This window comes from Rhamphochromis sp. 'chilingali', assembly GCF_963969265.1.
Source record: "Rhamphochromis sp. 'chilingali' genome assembly, chromosome: 3".
NCBI lineage: Eukaryota > Metazoa > Chordata > Actinopteri > Cichliformes > Cichlidae > Rhamphochromis > Rhamphochromis sp. 'chilingali'.
This window is the reverse complement of record NC_137931.1, coordinates 17782912-17802149: the sequence shown is the minus strand read 5'-3', so window position 1 is coordinate 17802149 and position 19238 is coordinate 17782912. Positions and strand designations below refer to the sequence as shown.

The 19238-nt window shown below is 40.2% G+C and overlaps 3 protein-coding genes across 5 annotated transcripts in view; 1 reads left to right on the top strand and 2 right to left on the bottom strand.

Annotated features, from left to right (window-relative positions):
* The window catches only part of LOC308393899 (gamma-glutamylaminecyclotransferase B-like), a 3138-nt gene extending 1936 nt beyond the window's left edge, over positions 1-1202 (bottom strand). For both annotated transcript variants that reach the window (XM_080877932.1, XM_080877933.1), the window contains exon 1: positions 839-1202. The gene's annotated coding sequence lies outside the window, so the exon portion shown is untranslated. The remainder of the gene's footprint in view (positions 1-838) is intronic.
* A 3043-nt stretch (positions 1203-4245) lies between these two features.
* On the top strand, positions 4246-7244 carry LOC308393684 (FERM, ARHGEF and pleckstrin domain-containing protein 1-like; the record flags this gene model as incomplete). The annotated part of the gene is made up of 4 exons (XM_080877643.1): positions 4246-4278; positions 5033-5140; positions 5983-6134; positions 7157-7244. The coding sequence occupies 4 exons, from the start codon at positions 4246-4248 to the stop codon at positions 7230-7232; spliced, it is 369 nt and encodes a 122-aa protein (XP_080733769.1). The 3' UTR covers positions 7233-7244.
* A 6646-nt stretch (positions 7245-13890) lies between these two features.
* LOC308394098 (gamma-glutamylaminecyclotransferase B-like) lies at positions 13891-19073 on the bottom strand. 2 transcript variants are annotated; one of them, XM_080878274.1, is made up of 3 exons: positions 18905-19073; positions 14835-16301; positions 13891-14748 (listed from the first exon to the last, which is right to left on the bottom strand). In XM_080878274.1, exon 2 carries the CDS (start codon positions 16275-16277, stop codon positions 15810-15812), a length of 468 nt encoding a protein of 155 aa, XP_080734400.1. In that variant the 5' UTR covers positions 16278-16301; positions 18905-19073; the 3' UTR covers positions 13891-14748; positions 14835-15809. The 2 variants fall into 2 exon arrangements, with proteins under 2 accessions (XP_080734400.1, XP_080734401.1); XM_080878275.1 differs by having other exon boundaries at positions 14880-16301.
* Positions 19074-19238: the final 165 nt, after the last annotated feature.

Below are 19238 nucleotides of genomic sequence, written 5' to 3'. Positions count from 1 at the left end.
TGAGGCAGAGACAGATGAGAACACAGCTGACTAGCTGATTATGAAACATAATGACAATACAGGGGAGAGTAACACTAACTACAATGAACAAAGAACGCCAGACTCTTCCAAAATAAAACAGGAAACACGGAGACATAGACTTAACATAACCACATAGACATGAAACATGACAGGTAGACGCATGAACCAGGGAGACTGGGTACAGGGGGAGATGACAGAAACAACTAAGAAATAAAGGACTAAACAGAAACCTAGAAATTAACTAGATCAAAAATGAATACAAAAATACATAAAACTCAAACACTGGGTCACACGACCCAGTACCGTGACAGAAAACAATCAGCAGATTAGCATTACATGCACAGATTAAACATGACTATAATAAAACACTTCCTACAACACCAACTGTCAGACTGGATCTGCACACATTCCTGTCATGCTGTGACTTGTGAACTTGGACCTGTCGTGACTGGATCTCTTTGGATTGGTTATTAATATAAAGTACAGTACGTGCTCAATGATTAACAGGCTGAGAGATAATCGGACAGATACTTTAGTGTTAGAGCTGGGAGAGGTCATTCAATGACAGTATATGAGTGAAAAACACTGTTTACACCATGTTATGCTTATGGGTAAGTTAACAGTCAGTTACAATTACCAGGCAAGCACATCATCACTGTGTAATGCAAAAGCATAAGCTAGGCTACCTCAGAGCTCCTCAAACCTGCTCGAGCTGTAAGAACAATACCGATACCGGAAGTGCAGCTTTAATACACACGCTGTGAAGTGACACACGTTTTTTCCGTCATAAATCTACCATAAAGAAGCGCAGACCCACCTTGAATAAGCAGTAGCTTTACTGGAAAGTAGTGATGGGACGTTCTGTATCGAGGCTTCGGAGCTTGTGTCGAGTAATGGAGGGGGCGTTTCCGCGAAGCGCGTATCGAGGCTTGCTTCATTTATGGGAGGAGCTGAAAATGATGACGTCCGAAGCCTCGCTGCCCGGCTGTACCACGTGACTGGTTCATGAAGTGGTTCGAACTTTGCCGCGAGATATGACAGCGATATAAACCCCTCAGACTTCATTCAAAAATGTGGGTGTTTGATGGAGAGTTGCGGTTAGTGAGAGTTTGGAGACCGTTTGGAGGTTTATGAGAGTGAGGAAAGTCAGGAGAGAATGGAGCCAGCTAAGAAGAGGAGGATGTCCTGCCCTGTGTGGGAACATTTTGATCTTATTCCTCCCAACAAGGTATGTAAATTTCTACAGAAGATGTATTTTCATAATACTGATGGTGCAATACAATTTATGTTAAGCTGTCTTTACTTTTGTACAAGGTGAAGTGTTTGCTATGTGCCAGGGAGCTGGGATATAACAACAACAACACCTCATCCATGCTTAGGCACTACAGAGCTTTGCATGAGAATAAGGGGAACACCGATTGTGGAGCAAGACCAGGTGAGCCATCAAATGCAATGATAATATAGGATGCAGTAATGTTACTAAATGATATAACAATATTATACAACTGTTATAAGTTACGTGTGTGATATTTATATTTGTGCTTTGTCTTTATTGTCTTTCCTCAGGAGAACAATCTCAAATAGATGAAGACCTGGTCAGCATGGTGATTGAGGACTCACAGCCATTTAGCATTGTGGAGGACAAAGGATTCAAAAGATTTGTTAAATCATTAAATCCTAGCTATGTTCTCCCCACTAAAAAGGTCGTAAAAGCAGTGAACATTTAGTTTTTACAGAATAAAATGTGAACAGGCAGGACTGAGTCTCAAAGCCTCAGTGTGTAGCTGTCCATACCTCAACGTTACAAAAGCACAACTACTGTCCACACCCCAACCACACCTCACCTCACAGTAAATGATCATTTCCATTTCAAGCATTTCCAAATAATCATTTCCCATACTGCCAGGATAAATATACACAGTATACTGCCATCACTACAATATACATGTTTTACACACTCCTTTTGTTGTTGACATTTACAGGCTGTGTGCAAAATGCCACACTCTTCAAATTCATGCCAGCTATTATTTTTACGTCCAGTAGGTGTCCTGCTAGAGCAAATGAAGCTTCATGAAGCTTCGCGTTGGGGTGAACCAATTGGATGAAAAGCTTCAGTGCTTCATGGGGCTTCATCTGCCCATCACTACTGGAAAGAGCCGTCACTACTGTCTCTGGATGGCGCATGCGTGGAAGCAATCCAAATAAAGGCGGAAACAACAGAGGGCGCTAAAGTGACAAACAAAACAAGGGCATCGTGGGAAAGGACCTAGAAAAAGGGTTTTTATACTATACTGAAGTCAAAATTAAGCAAAAAACAAACAAAGAAATAAACAATTAAACATTAAATACATCATTAAATATCAATATTTTTCACTAACTATGTTGGAAATAAGATTATTATTGAAAAATTAATTGTATGTATTAATTAATTGACTTTGTCATTAATTGCCCTCCTGTAGACTGGCGATCTGTAACCTTAACCTGCCTCTTGCCCTAGCCGGGCAGCTGATATAGGTTTCAGCCCGTGCACGTCTGCTGGCATTACAACACCACCGTGTCCATGGTGGACTTCAGCATAGCTGTGGAGATACCACTACTGTGTTTGTGCGCGTCTTTCTTCTCTTGCCACATTCCCCATTTTTCCTTACTACCTCTGACATTGGAGTCCAACTACTTGTATCCCACTTGTTTACCACTGTGTTTTCTTCTTCTTTGCTCAAAGAACGATTGCCCCAAATCAGAAATCAGAAAGAAATGAATAAATGACTTTTGTAATAAAGAAGATAAATACATATGTAAAAATCTGTGTAAGTAATTTGCAGGATGTTTATTCTGCTTATGACAAAGCAGAATAAAAGTTTATCCCCTGGAGGGGACAGACTCAGCACAGATCATACAAAAGAAATCAGGAATTAATTTTTATTTCAGAGGTAATCAAAGACAAGTGGACTGTAACAGTTAAACACATCAGAGTTCATATCTGTGTGGTATAAATGCTCTAAGACAGGGGTGTCAAACTCATTTTACATCATGAGCAACATACAATCAGCTTTGATCTTAAGTGGGACCAGTAAAACTCGCCTTTCTGTCAGTGTAAACTTGTTTAACTGCACATTTACAGTGCAAGTCCATTTTATATTGTAGTAAATGAAAAGAATTAAAAGGAATCTGAGATCTTTCTCAGTGTGAAAAGCTTTAAAAGTTTCCAAAGCCCACCTGCCGGGCAGAATCTGGCCCCTGGGTCTCTTCTAAGCCTTTCTTAACCTAGTTGCCATTAAATAAGACTTTCTTTGAGACCACACACTCATCGGAAAACTCTTTGGTGAGGTCATAAATCAAGTAAGCAGCTGGGTCATTTCCTCACAGACTTCTATGCAATCACATTTTTATGAAGCACAGGCTGGCCATTCAAAAGAATGCAGGTTGAAGGCACTTACACATTAGCTTCACCTGGAAGTTAACGGTAGTAAACTTTAAAAGGTCAGTGTTATGAAGCTGATCTGACAGTACATCTTCATTTTTCTGAGAAAGGTTTGCAGAGCATTCTTCTAGGTGCACAGCATCAGGCTGGAGTGATTTTCTCAGGCCCGAAGAGGGTGCATCTGGTGGCTGGGCCTTAGTCCATGGGGCACAGCCGGGCACAGCCCGAAAAGGGGACATGGGCCCATCCTCGAACTTGCTCGAGCTGTAAGAAAAATACAGATACTGGAAGTGTAGTTTTAAAGCATATGCTGTAAAGTGACACACGTTTTTTCCGCTTGGCGCTCAGTGATAAAACTACCACAAAGAAGCGCAGACCCACCTTGAATAAGCAGTAAGTAGCTCTTCTACTGTAAAAATGAACCACCGTAACAGTTTGAGGACGTGCCAAGGACGACGCATGCGTGGAAGTGCTTCAAATAAAGGTGGAAACAACAGAGGACGCTAAAGTGCGCTAAAGAAAAAAATTGCATTGTGGGAAAGGACCCAGAAAAAAGGGTTTTATACTATACTGAAATCTAAAATTAAGCAAACAAACAAATAAACCATTAAATATTGAATACATCATTAAACATTTAATGAAATGTGTCATTAATTACCTTAGAAATAAGTCATTTAGTATTGGCGACTTCGACATTAATTAGCTCTGCTGTAGCCTGTCAACCTGCAGCCTGCGTCTTCCCTCAGCTGGGCAGCTGATATAGGTTTCAGTCCATGCACATCTGATGGCATGGCAACACCAGCATGTCCATGGTGGACTTTAGCATAGCTGTGGAGGTACCATTGCCGTGTTTGTGTTCGTCTTTCTTCTCCTGCCACATTCCCTGTTTTTCCTTCCCACCTCTGACTTTGGAGTCCAACTGCTTGTTTGTGTCCCACTTGTTTACCGCTGTTCTGTCTTCTTCTTCTTGCTCAAAGAACCATTGCCCCGGTGTCCTTTGTGTCTTTTCTTTCTGCTCATATCTGTGTTTTTGTCTTTCTCCATCGGCGTTCATGTGTATCTCTATTTCTGCATCTGTGTGCACTAACATTGGTAGAGGCCATCAGTAGTGCGGCCAGTGAGTTGATGAGGCCCCTCAGTAGACTTCATCTCTTGCTTTGCTGGTTTGCTGGTACAGAAAACACAGCCTGTCTTTTAGCAACACCAGCTGGATTAGAGAGGTACTGCAACAGCTGCAAACGTGTTTAGCTATACAAATCAGAAATAAATTAATAAATGACTCTTATAATAAATAAGATAAATACATATATCTAAATCAATGTAAGTAGTTTGCAGGATGTTTAGTCTGCTTATGACAAATGAGTAAAACAATTTTTTCCTAAAATTCGCAAATATTTATGCATTTTTTTTGCACTACTGATGCTCCCGCTAAATTTCAACATGAGTATATTACATTGACAGGACCTGATGGCTTTCTCTTTCCCATAATCTCCTCCGTTTTAACATCCAGTTAGACTAACACTGTGTTGCATCATTGATTGTTTTATCCATTTGCTTTTTGCTCTCTCCTTTCTTCTGTCGCCTTCGCAGAACCAGCTCTCAGGTAACCTGCTAAGGAAGTTTAAGAACAGCAATGGCTGGCAGAAACTCTGGGTGGTTTTCACCAACTTCAGTCTGTTTTTCTACAAGTCACACCAGGTAAGACGAGAAGGAAAACACTGGCAGTTACAGTGCAAATACGCAGGAATGGTTTGACTTGATAATTCAAAGTGGGAAGCTGATAGTGTCTTTAAAATTTATTGAATTCAGTGTTGGGAAGGTTACTTTTAAAATGTATTCCACTACAGATTACAGAATACAGGCCCAAAGTGTATTTTGTAACGTATTCCGTAACGTTACTCAATGAGAGTAACGTATTCTGAATACTTAATATATTATCATACTTTATACAACTACATGGATGTACTATTGCTGTGTGATTTATTACTTTTACTGAAGGTTACTCGCCATACTAAAACAAACTAGATGTTTAAATCTTAATATAAAATGAGTAACAGTAGGGTGGACAATAGGTAAGGCTGCACTTTTTGCAGCGATCTCATATAGAAAACTATTCCGCACGTATATATAATTCTTTAAAATATTTCTTCACGGCATTATGCGGGCCGCATGTAGAGGTGACATGGGCGGCAAGATTGAGACCCAGGCATTAGAAGCCTCATAATGTGTGTTTTGGTGGAAACCAAAAATAGAGAGGTGACAGAAACAGGAAAATACCACCGTGTAATCCATTCATTTCAACAAAGTAACTGTATTCTGAATACTACCTTTTTAAACAGTAACTGTAATGGAATACAGTTACTCATATTTTGTATTTTACATACGTAATGGTGGTATATGTATTCCGTTACTCCCCAACACTGATTGAATTAGATTGAATTTGTGCAGTCGCAGCCACAGAATGTAGTTTCGGTTACTCTGATCAGTTTAATAGTAGAGGTTGTATTAACAGATGTTTCCCTCTTCTGACTCATGTGCAGGATGACTACCCTCTGGCGAGCCTCCCTCTGCTGGGCTACTCTGTCACCGTCCCATCGGAGTCAGAAAACATCCACAAGGACTACGTCTTCAAACTCCACTTCAAGTCTCACGTCTACTACTTCAGATCAGAGAGCGAGTACACCTTTGAGAGGTGGGTGTACAGTAATAGAGGCAAATACAGAAATGCAATTAGTTACAACGTGCTTTAACTTAAACCATCCTTTTATTTTTTTAATCCGACTCTCTGAAGCTACATCCATCTTTTACAACGTTTGATAAATTCCTTAAATCTTTTTAATGTCCAGAACAACTCCACAGCTTGATGCTGACTTTTTAAATTGTCACCATTTTTACAGTAAAATAGAAAATAAAGCAAAATATGCCTTAGGATGTGGCTAAGCTGTGAGTGGCAACTCATATGGGTATGCAGTGGTCTCAGGTGTCATCTAAAGCCTGGAAAATTAAAATGAAAAAATTTTTTTTTAGGAATATTTGGAAATGCATTTACTATATGTGTTCATACACTGAATATCATGTTCTAAATATAAAGCTCATCTTCTCTTCTTTCTGAAACATTTAGATTTTCTCTCTAGCACAGATGGTAAGAGAGTGACACTCATTTAAAGAGCACTTGTAAATAAAGGCTTAAAATTTAATCTGACACTTGAACAGCTGAAAGGCATTTCTACATGCTATGTGTGGGTCCAATAAACAGGTTTAGAAAAAACAATTACAAACTACAGGAAAGAGACTGCTTATAGTCTGGGCCCTCTTCTGAAATTCAGATAAATTGTTTCATTTTAAATGTAAAAGTCAATTTCTGTCTAGTTCAATTTACCAAGTTGTATTGCATTATATATTTAAATTATTTTAATAGAACATTTTGTGAGCAAACCCAAGTAAGGAAAGCATTAAGTATTTTAAAAAGTGAATATTAACAGTAACACTATTCAAACAGTCTCCTTAGCCCTGTAACCGACTAGCAACCTTCCCAGGGTGCACCCCACCTCTCGCCCTATGATAGCTGGGATATGCTTCAGCCCCTCCCATGGCCATAAATTAGATAAGGTGGAGTAAACGGATGGACGGAGTATTCCAACAGAACTTCTGCGATGTTTGATATATTTCAATCAATGTTTGAAGCTACTGATATAAATCCTTTTTTCCCACCAGGTGGATGGAGGTGATCCGGAGCGCAACCTGCTCTACTAGCCGATCACTGCCGAGCACCAGGAAAGACCTTTACTGATGATTCCTCCACTTGGTGTAGTGATGGTAAATTTGATTCTTTTTACTGAATCGAGTTTTAATGAGTCACTCACCAAAGTGAATCGAGTTTTTTGAGTCATTTGATTCACTGAGTCAGTTGACCAGAGAATGCAAAAAATTTACATTTTCACTCAAACTTAATTTGTTTCTCTTTTCATGTAAATCCCACTGCTAAGATGAATGATTAAAAAACAAACAAACAAACAACTATTTTATAGAGCAAAGAAGAGCAAAAACATTTCTAAAATTAAGCAATTTCCTATCAAAATTGCTTAATAAACATTTATTTTGTTTATTTGTATTTTATTAGTATTTTCAAATATATGTGTCAAATATATATTTTCTCATCTAAATGTCCACTGAGCTGTGAGCCAGGGGGCGGTAATGCGCCTTAACATTGGTTGCCAACCAATAATAAGAAGAAGCTTCTTGGTTGACTGAGTGGTGTTCAGTTAACAACCTCCAACTGAACACCACGAAAACTAAAGAACTTATCTTGGACTTCAGGAAGTGCAGAGCACTTTACATTCACGGGAACTGTGTGGAGAGGGTACACTCCATGAGGTTTCTGGGCGTGCAGATCTCTGATGACCTCTCCTGGACTGCAAATACCACGGCGGTGGTTAAAAAGGCCCAGCAGCGTCTCCACTTTCTGAGAGTGCTCAGGAGGAACAACCTGGAGGAGAGGCTGCTGGTGACATTTTACAGAGCCACCATAGAGAGCATCCTAACGTACGGCATAACATCATGGTATGCAGGGTGCTCAGCTGCGGACAGGAAAGTACTGCAGAGGGTCATCAACACAGCCCAGAAGATCACTGGCTGCTCTCTGCCCAGCCTGGAGGTCACTGCAAACTCTCGGTACCTCAGCAGAGCTGGCAATATCATCAAGGACCACTCTCACCCCAGCAACCAACTGTTTGAACTATTACCGTCAGGCCGACGGTACAGGTCACATAAAACCAGGACAAACAGATTCAGGGATAGCTTCTTTCCCGGAGCTATCACCGTAGTAAATAAGCACCGTCACTGTCATTATATTATGCTGCTATTCATACTGTCATTATGTTAATGCTGCTATCCTGTATATATTGTACATACTATTGTTTGAGTACTTACGATTGTTTTTTTGTACTTTTTATATTTTACATTTATATTTATTATTGACACTTGCACCAAGGGAGTGGCACTCCAATTTCGTTGCACTCTGTACAATGACAATAAAGGCTATTCTATTCTAAGCTGTGAGCCAGGAGGGAGGGGGTGAGTGAGTGAGTGAGTGAGTGATTCGTTTGCTCGCTCTATGATTCAGCACAGGAGGGAGGGGGTGAGTGAGTCCTGAGTGGTTCGTTCGCTCTATGATTCAGCACAGGAGGGAGGGGGTTAGTGAGTCCTGAGTGATTCGCTTATGCTTACGATTGAGCACAGGAAGGGAGGGGGTGAGTAGCTCAAATGTGTTGTTAGCATGTTAGCAGAGCAATGCTACTCTGAACCTCGGAGCTATTTTCTTGATGTGATCTACTCAGGATTTTTTCTTCCAGTTCAGGGCAGAAATGCTTTTGTTACAAAACTGGCTGTTGTCCCCCCCCCCCAATTTTAATTATAAGCTAGATATATTTCTACTAATGAAATTAGTTTGCTAACAGCAACAGGGATGAGTCAGTGAGTCAGTTGGGCTTGTGAATCATGATTCACGAGTCAGTAAAGTGATTCTCGAGTATTGAACGATTCGTTCACGAATCGAACATCACTCACAAATGATCTTCTTATGGCCTCTGACAGTGGACTCATCTCTGTGCTTGTCCTGCTAGACCTTAGTGCAGCGTTCAATACTGTCGACCATAATATCCTATCAGAGTGATTAGAACATGCTGTAGGTATTACAGGTACTGCACTGCAGTGGTTTGTATCATATCTATCTAATAGACTCCAATTTGTACATGTAAATGGAGAGTCCTCTTCACACACAAGGTCAATTATGGAGTTCCACAGGGTTCAGTGCTAGGACCAATTCTATTTACATTATACATGCTTCCCCTAGGCAGCATCATTAGAAGGCACAGCATAAATTTTCACTGCTATGCAGATGACCCGCAACTCTATCTATCCATGAAGCCAGGTAACACACATCAATTAGTTAAACTGCAGGAATGTCTTAAAGAAATAAAGACCTGGATGGCTGCTAACTTTCTGCTTCTTAATTCAGATAAAACTGAGGTTATTGTACTCGGCCGTGAAAATCTTAGAAATATGGTATCTAACCAGATTCTTACTCTGGATGGCATTACCTTGGCCTCCAGTAACACTGTGAGGAACCTTGGAGTCATTTTTGACCAGGACATGTCCTTCAACGCGCATATTAAACAAATATGTAAGACTGCTTTCTTCCATTTGCACAACATCTCTAAAGTTAGAAATATCCTGTCTCTTAGTGACGCTGAAAAACTAGTTCATGCATTTATTACTTCCAGGCTGGACTACTGTAATTCATTATTATCAGGATGTCCAAAAAACTCACTGAAAAGCCTTCAGCTAATCCAAAATGCTGCAGCAAGAGTACTGACAGGGACTAGAAAGAGAGAGCATATTTCTCCTGTTTTGGCTTCCCTTCATTGGCTCCCTGTTAAATCCAGAATTGAATTCAAAATCCTGCTCCTCACATACAAGGTCTTAAATAATCAGGCCCCATCTTATCTTAATGACCTTGTAGTATCATATCACCCTATTAGAGCACTTCACTCTCGCTCTGCAGGCCTACTAGTTGTATTTAAAAGTAGAATGGGAGGGAGAGCCTTCAGTTTTCAGGCCCCTCTTCTGTGGAACCAGCTTCCAGTTTGGATTCAGGAGACAGACACTATCTCTACTTTTAAGATTAGGCTTAAAACTTTCCTTTTTGCTAAAGCATATAGTTAGGGCTGGACCAGGTGACCCTGAATCCTCCCTTAGTTATGCTGCAATGGGCTGCCGGGGATTCCCATGATGCATTGAGTTTTTCCTTTCCAGTCACCTTTCTCACTCAGTATGTGTTAATAGACCTCTCTGCATTGAATCATATCGGTTATTAATCTCTCTCTCTCTCTTCCACAGCATGTCTTTCATCCTGTTTTCCTTCTCTCACCCCAACCGGTCGCAGCAGATGGCCGCCCCTCCCTGAGCCTGGTTCTACTGGAGGTTTCTTCCTGTTAAAAGGGAGTTTTTCCTTCCCACTGTCGCCAAAGTGCTTGCTCATAGGGGGTCATATTTGTTGGGTTTTTCTCTGTACCTATGAAGCGCCTTGAGGCGACTTTTGTTGTGATTTGGCGCTATATAAATAAAATGGAATTGGATTGAATTGATTCCTCCACCTCATACTCTCTTGAGTGAAGATCTCGACTGCACAAACACCAGGAAAGACTCTTCCAGCTGCACAAGCGGACACTAATTATTACCTCTGACTCCTTACACAGACTCCACTCAGAGGTCTTCCCTCTTCACCTTATTATTACACTTTCCACACCATTAGTGTTTGATTAGCAAAAACGGTCTGCAGTCATCCACAATGTAATTCTATGTGTAATTTTTCCATTTGTCCTTGTCAGCCTGGAGCGCCACATTGTGTTATTTTTTTCTTCCACCAAAGCGAGAGAAAAGGCGTACCCGAGCGCGGGCGAAGGATCTGAATCCCTTTGGCCTCACTTTCTCCAAGCACTCCTCTGTTTCACTGATATTTGGCCAGTGCTTTATAATATTTTATATTTCTGAAATGGATGAAAAGTGTCTTAAGATTGGAAATAAACTTTATGTAGAAAGCTGTGTGCATGTGGACTAGAGATGGCACGATACCACCTTTTCATGTCCTATACTGATATCATAAATTTGGATATCTGCTGAAAAACTATATGAATCCGATATAGTGTGTTTTTTAATCAATAAAACTTTTTTAAATATCTTGCTGCTTTTTGTATAAGTTCATACTCAAGTTAAAAAAAAACACTAACGCTATTCTGTTATACCTGTATGCAAAAAATGCACTGCACCCAAAATATTTCATAGTTCAGCAAAACTGATCAATCTAATAAACTTAAACTTGCTCCATCCTCCCTATTCTGGTATTTTAAAGAGTAAGCAACCTAACTAATAGGATTCTAAAACTCCCAGCAAAAAATAAATAAAAAAATAAAAAAATAGGGAACCACCCACCCTCCACCTCATGATGCTTAATTGACGTAATCAACTTTAATTTGATGCAGTGTGAAAAAAAATGCACAGAAATAAATTATTTTTCAAGAATAATTAAATAGATTCAACATCTTTCTTCAACAGAACTGCAGACTGGACAGATGGTATCTTCCCAAAGAAAAAAGTACTATAGCTTACTAGGGTATATTAGACTTAATAGTTACTACATACAGTAATGGACTTCTACACATTTTACATCAGATTAAAACTTTGGGTGTAAGATTCGGATATTTTTTTATTAAAAGCTAGACATTTTAAATGAGAATAAGAAAGAAAAGTATGTCTTTGTGCCCCCTTTTCACTGTTAATGCCCTATCGGCCCCCCTGGCTAAACTTTGCTAGATCCGCCCCTGTACAGTTACCAGCCGTCAGCTACGTAGAAAAGAATCCTGGTGTAGAAAGTAATAATAAATACATTCTAACAAGTGGGCGATAGACAAGTAAGAGAGATGGACTTGCGACAGAAAAGCCGATCAGCTGATCATTGATCAGTTTCATGATTGAAGTAGCAACAGGAGAGGGAGGGAGAGAGAAGAGGCAGTCGCTCCATATATCGGTTGTAAAGGTTAATGCAGGAATGCTTTACAAACAGTGGCGGTCCTAGCCTGTTTGGCGCCCTGGGCGAACACTCCCTCTGTTACTGTTACTATTTTTACCATTTCTTCTTGGAGCAACTGTAACCCACATAGGGATTAATAAAGTATTCTGATTCTGATTGTTTCAGGATGACCTGCCATTATCCAATGACACATCTGCTTACCTGTATCTTTTTCTCGTTTCGCCTCCTCTTCTTTTCTCTTTTTTCTAAACTGAGGACCTGATGGCTTTGAACTTTTCTTATCCATCTTCCACTGGTTTTAATTTTGCACTTCAGTATAAACACCCATCCTACAACCCAAGGATCATCACAACATAACCTAACACACCTCCACCTTAGTTCACAGATTCGCTTTGTCTAGGGTGCATTTCTGAGATTTCGCACAACCCAGGATTCAAATCATGAATACATAATGGGCTTGGATTTACAACATTATAAATGAAATGTGCTCTATTTGGAAGCAGCCCCCCCCCCCCCTTTCGACAGGTTGTGTGTGAGACTTTAAATCATCAAACTGTAAATTTTAAATTGTTATTGATCCCTTTACCCCTGGTCCTAAAGTGTATGTTTATTTTCTTACTCTTCTTATATATATTGTTTGTTTACTTGCACTGCTGTAACTGGAGCCTTGTCGTCTCGTCTCTCTATATACTGGACTGTATGTAGCGGAGATGACAATAAAGTTTACTTTGACTTCGGCAGCAAGCAGGCGCACTGAGGGCTCTCGCGCTCACTTTTCGTGTATAGAATTTCGAAAAAACATCAGTGCAAATTATAAATCTGTATTATAATGTCTGGTGTTTTCGTGTTTGTTGGTTTGTTTTTATTTTGTTTTATTGCGAGTTGGTTATTAGATGCTGCTCCCCGGAGCCCCGCCCTCTCCTCTCTGCGCTGCAAGCAGCTCGCAAACGAAGGGCGCCCTTACTCCCAGCAAATGGGCGATAGAAAACCGATCGGTGCTTATGCCATTCCCAATATGCGCTGGCTGACGTCGGGGCAGCATGAGTACGAGCATTTTTTTTTTTTTTGCCGATGCCCGTGATGCCGCCCCGGGCAACCGCCCGTATCTAAAACCGCTACTGTTTACAAACACTCAGAGATGAACTTACACACTTGCTTTACTGGGATAACTTCCTCGGAGATGAAATGCTGGATTGGTAGCGAGGCTACAAATACACACAGCCACTCTATCACGTGAGGCATACTGCTGTCACGTGCTACGGTTATGATCCGAGTTACGCCATGTAGCAAGTTTTGTGAGGTGCTTTTTTGATATTTAATGGTTCGGATTACATTTTTTTTTATTTCTCTCCGATTTCCGATCCAGTAATTTACGTCAGTATTGGACCGATACCAATACATAATATTGGATCGGTCCATCTCTAATGTGGACACAATAATTGTGTTTTTAATTGTATGACAATCTGTCTGTATGTAATTTGATGACTTAAATGTAATGTAAGTTTGGACACAATAAGAAATCCTGCAATGTTTTTTTTTTTAAATTATGTCATTCTTAATTCTTTTTTTTTGTTTCGAAAAACACCTGAAACCTTCTTCCAACGCCAACAGAGATTTTGCTGGTTTATTGCTAATTACCTTCTCTTCAGTATTCCTCAGGTTTTATGGATTTTACTATTTTAAAATAAAGATTAATAGATTGTGTTCATATGGAACAAAATGAAACTTATACAAAATTTTCTTTTTTTCCTCTTTTTATTGAGTTTATCCCTTAGAGGGGATGAACACAGCACATGGAAGATCATACAAAAAAAATCAGGGTGAATTTTTATTTTTGAGGTAAACAAAGATGTGCAGAATGTAAATATTAAACACATTGTCTGCAGATTAGTGTAAAATCAGAGTTCATATCTGTGTAATATAAATGCTCTAAGCCTAGAGTGTCAAACTCAGTGAAAATCTCCTTTCTGTCAGTATAAACACATTTAACTACACATTTAAAGTGCAAATCATTTTTTCTACTGTAGTAAATGAAAAGAATTTTTACAAAGGAATAGGAAAGGAATCTGAGCTCTTTCTCATTGTGGAAAGCTTTAAAACTTTCCAAAGCCCACATGCCGGGTTGAATCTGGCCCCTGGGCCTCATGTTTGACAACCCTCTTCTAAGCCTTTCTTAACCTAGATGCCATTAAATAAGACTTTCTTTGAGACCACACACTCATCAAAAAACTCTTTGGTGAGGTCATAAATCAAGTAAGCAGCTGGGTCATTTCCTCACAGCCTTCTATGCAATCACATTTTTAAGAAGCACAGGCTGGCCATTCAAAAGAATGCAGGTTGAAGGCACTTACACATTAGCTTCACCTGGAAATTAACGGTGGTAAACTGTAAAAAGTCAGTGTTAATAAGCTTATCTGACAGTACATCTTCATTTTTCTGAGAAAGGTTTGGAGTATATTCTTCTAGGTGCACAGCATCAGGCTGGAGTGATTTTCTCAGGGACATGGAGGTTTGTCAGTGTCATGGAGAATTGGGTTAAAGGACTCAGGTGCGAGACTCCTTGACAGTGAATTTATTCACAGTGAAAAGGTGAGTCAACAGTTCGAGTCTGTAATCCAGAAAGGGCAGTGCAGAGATACGATGACTTCTCCCCGCGGTGACAGTGCAGTGACAATCCAAAACAACTCCTTGTGCCTGCTCCTCCTCCGATCCCTGAATCCTGGAGGCAGATGAGAAAAGCACACGCACAGTAAAAAAAACGTTCTCTCCTTCACATACTGGGTATGCTAGCCGCGACTACGCTACCCGGTTTAGTTCAACGTTCCAGCGTTGGTTGTGACTCGACCGCACCGTTAAATAGGTCTGCTTCAGATTAGTTGTAGCCGGCGAAGTGATTACGCACAGGTGCGACGATTCCAGCTCAGGACACTCCCCTCGGGTCAGCCGCCATTCCGTGCCACGGCTTCCGGAGGTACATGTTCCAGCAGAAAAACACATGCACAGGATGGAGAGGAGAACACGACACAGTACACACAAACACCACCAAAAATTGGCAAGGCGATCGGTGAGGACCGTCTAGCCGTGACAGTCAGTTTCTAAAACTATGCTTTTATCCTGTAAGAGGAAGCTAGCTGCTGACAAATGGGTGCACGTGGTTCAGAGAACGTTGCCCATACAGCTTATATTTAGTATACATGTGCAATTACTGAACTGCAGATCAGCTTTTCTATTAATATTTTCACATTAGTGAGAAACTAGATGGCCAGTATCTGTGTTTACAGTGCAGCCATTCACAACATGTGAAAGAATGTGCATATACGGCTACTGTATGTTCTGTATCTTTGCATTATTAAAAGTGCATGTGTTTAGCATTTAAACCGGTAGTGTCATAGCAGACATCCAACCAAAATATTTAGCGTTAGAGATACAATTCATGTTACAGCAATACGCCAAAATAAAAGCCTTCCAGTTTGATCATAATGCTTCCCAGATGATTATAAATCATAAAAAGAAAACCAAATTTGTAAACAACATCACTAATATGCAACTTTCAGTGGCACAGTGTGCCCTTTTCCTTCTCTACACTATCCTTACTTTGATTGTAAGCCTGCCTATCTGCTATTAAAATTAATTTCTCTTGAGATTTCTTTCAATTTGACACACGACAGGAAACAGCACCCATGTCCAGGTGTTGTTTTCCTGAGAGCTCCTTCACCCATTCTGCTAACACCACATAGAGGTCCATTTGTCAGTTGTGTCAGCACGGTGAGATCAGTCCCTTTATAGCTTTTCTTCCGTATTATATTTGAGCCCGTGATCTCCCTCTGAGTCGTAGTTCTCGTAGCACGGCAGTGAGCGCCAGTCTGGCTCGTACGTTGTGGCGGTGTACACAACCACGTCCATGATGCTCCCCGGTGACACCTTCTCCTCTCCTTCCATCTTCCCCACCCACTCCTTCACCTCCAGCTGGACCACCGTCTGCTGGTACCACGTTGGGACGCTTTCAAAATCGTCCAGGAATTTCAGCATCTGGTCATCCACTTTGTAGATCTCCCCGTGCACTCGGTGACCCTGGCCAGGGATGTTGAGCAGGAAAGGGATGTTGTCCTTGGTGGTGATCACTAACGGGTATTTCTGGGAGGTGAACGCCGAACCCAGGTACTCGGCCTTTCCATTGTTGCTGTCGAACATGCGGTAGTTGTTGGGCTGCCCCTTCTTCAGAGTGCCGTAAACGAAGACCCGAGTCATGAGGACAGAGGACCAAAGACGCACCTGCGGTGTAAAGAAGGAAGAAACATCTGTGTGAGCAAATTCCCAGCAGGTATTACTGGCAAAAATATTTATACAGTTTTAACTATTATTCTGTATTATATCAGTCACTTGTGCAGAGGTGTATATTTGATCTAATTTCAAATGATCAGACCTTCAAAATAAAAGAAAATCAAACTCAAATCTAGGTAACACTGTTTGGGAGTTTGTACTCCTTACACACATTAATTAGGAACACAATCAGCAGATTAACATTACATGCACAGATTACACATGACTATATCAATACACTTCCTACAACAGCAACTGTCAGACTAGATCTGCACACATTCCTGTCATGCTGTGACTGTGAGCTGGGAGAGGTCATTCAGTGAAAAACGCTGTTTACATGTTATGCTTATGGGCAGGGGCGGAGCGTGGGGGTGGCTTACTGGGCTTAAGCCCGGGTCTTTTTGTCAGAAGCCCGGGGTCTTTTGGAGTGTAATTTTTTCATAGTTAGATGCCTGGCTGACAACTGTATAAAACAAAAAGTACACACAATATTCGAAGCACATAGTGCACACTGTGGGAATTTACGACTGTGTGTGAATACCCCCCTGATATTGGTATGATCCGCTCAGGCACTAAGCGACTGAGCGAGGGGGCGAGGCAGCTGCTGCCTGTGAGTGCGCTGTTGGAGAAACGGAGCCAGCCATACTAAGGAGAGCTTAAGTTTGAGCAGGTACCAAAGCAAATCATTCGTACCGTACAAATAATGTAAATATGACGGTGTATCACGAAAGATTGATATCAAACTGATCACTTGACCAATATTATTTTACTTGCTCTTCAAGTGAATCAACAAATGGCGAAATGAAAAGCCGAACAAATGCTATTTTTTTTTAGAGAGTCTTAGCTTACGTGTTTATTTCATATTTTCAGTTCTTACCCTCCCCGACTAAATCGGTTTCAGTTATGTACTGAAATATAAGAATGGACATTAGAGGGTTCTTTCAAAGAAAAAACTCAGGTAAATGTTATTTTATATATTATGCTTTGTATGTTGTTCAGTATATTTCTATGCAAAACAAGAGGGATTTCAGTACACAGCAGGATATTCACATTTGTAACCAGATATTTACACTTTAGGGAGAAAATATAAAACATTTTTACTGTACAACATCAATTTAGAGTAAACTTTTGTTTTAGATAAATATTGAAATATATTTTGAATTAGTTAAATGTCAGAATAAAGAGAGCGAGCTGTCTATTTATTAGCACTTTCATCAAATTTAGGAGTACATGTACACTAAGTTTATTGTTAATTAATAAGAAACTCCAGACGATTCCATTCTGAGCTGAAGAAGCTTCTGATAGGTTAGTAGGGTCCATGTGAGTAAACTGGTGGCACAGCTGTGGATGCATATAAGGCAAAACACAGAGCCTGTTTCTGTGACATGGGAAAATCAAGAGATATCAACCAAAACACCAGGAAAAGAATTGTGGAGCTCCATAAGTGTGGCTCAGTTTTGAATACAATTTGGATGTCATTTGCAATTAAGAAATACAGATAGTTTCTCTCTTTACTCTTAAAGTTAACAAATATAAATTAAACATTTAGTCTAATTTGAGGTTTTACCTTAAATAAGTGTTTGTGTTTTTATCTGTAGAGCATGTAAATATCTGGTTTCAACTGTATATTTGATGATTGTCAGCACAAAGAGGGAGAGAGAGGAGCAGAGAGGGAGATGGAGAATGAGGACAGAACAGAGGTGGAACAAGAGCAGGTGAGACATACATGTTAGTCAAATGGTTGTTTACCAAAAGTATCACCGTATCATAGGTACTCATGTATCTTGTACCTAGTGTTTCTTTTTAGGCTTACAATTTTTCAAATTCTACATTTATTAAGTTATGCAGGCTTGTTTGCACAACAAGGCTCAATAATTATATAAACTTTTCTCAATCTAAATATTGTACTTTGGTAGAATTAAAAAAATAAGTGTACTGCAGGTCTATGATGATTTTTAGTGCTACTATCATCTAGTTCTGATTCTGGTTCTGTCTTGGTTAAGTCCTCAGTAGTCCTGATTTTGAACTGTTGTAGTCCTGTTTTAATTCTGGATCAGTTCTGAGTCTGGTTGAATTGGGGTTTAGTCCTCATGTCTTGATACAGCCCCGACTTTGTTCTGCCTTGCTGCTTAATTAAAAAACTAGTTTAAGGTGTCCTGCATATGTGATATATATTTTTCCCTACATGAAGTCATTCTTTTTTGAACAAAACTCAAAACAGAGCCAATTAATCTTTCAGTCATTTCTACCCCCCCAAAAAAGAAAAAAAAATCCCACATGCCCCTTTAGGGCTAAGCCCCGGGTATTTCAAATGTCTGGCTCCGCCTCTGCTTATGGGTAAGTTAAACATCAGTTACAATTACCAAGCAACCACGTCATCACTGTGTAATGATAAAGCATAAGTTAGGCTACCTTAGAGTTCCTCACACCCCCCTCGAGCTGTCAAAAAAAATACCGATACCGGAAATGCAGTTTTAAAACACACGCTGTGAAGTGACACACGTTTTTCCTGCTTATCTCTGTCATAAAACCACCATGAAGAAACACAAGCCCACCTTGAATAAGCAGCAAGTAGCTCTTCTACTATAAAAATCTCCGTGCCACCGTGACAGTTTGAGGAAGAACTCTGGATTAGGTGCGCTCCTTCTCCTTCTTGTTTAATGGCGGTTGGCAAACAACTTAAAGGAGCGTTACCGCCTCTTACTGTTCCGGAGTATGTGTCAGACAGCGAGCTTACATTGCGCACGCGTGGAAACAATCCAAATAAAAGCGGAACAACAACAGAGGGCGCTAAAGTGCCAAAGGAAAAAATATTTTATTTATTTTTTAATTGTTAATTAAACAAATGTAACAAGTACAACAAATACAGCCTCTAGGCTGTATTTAAAG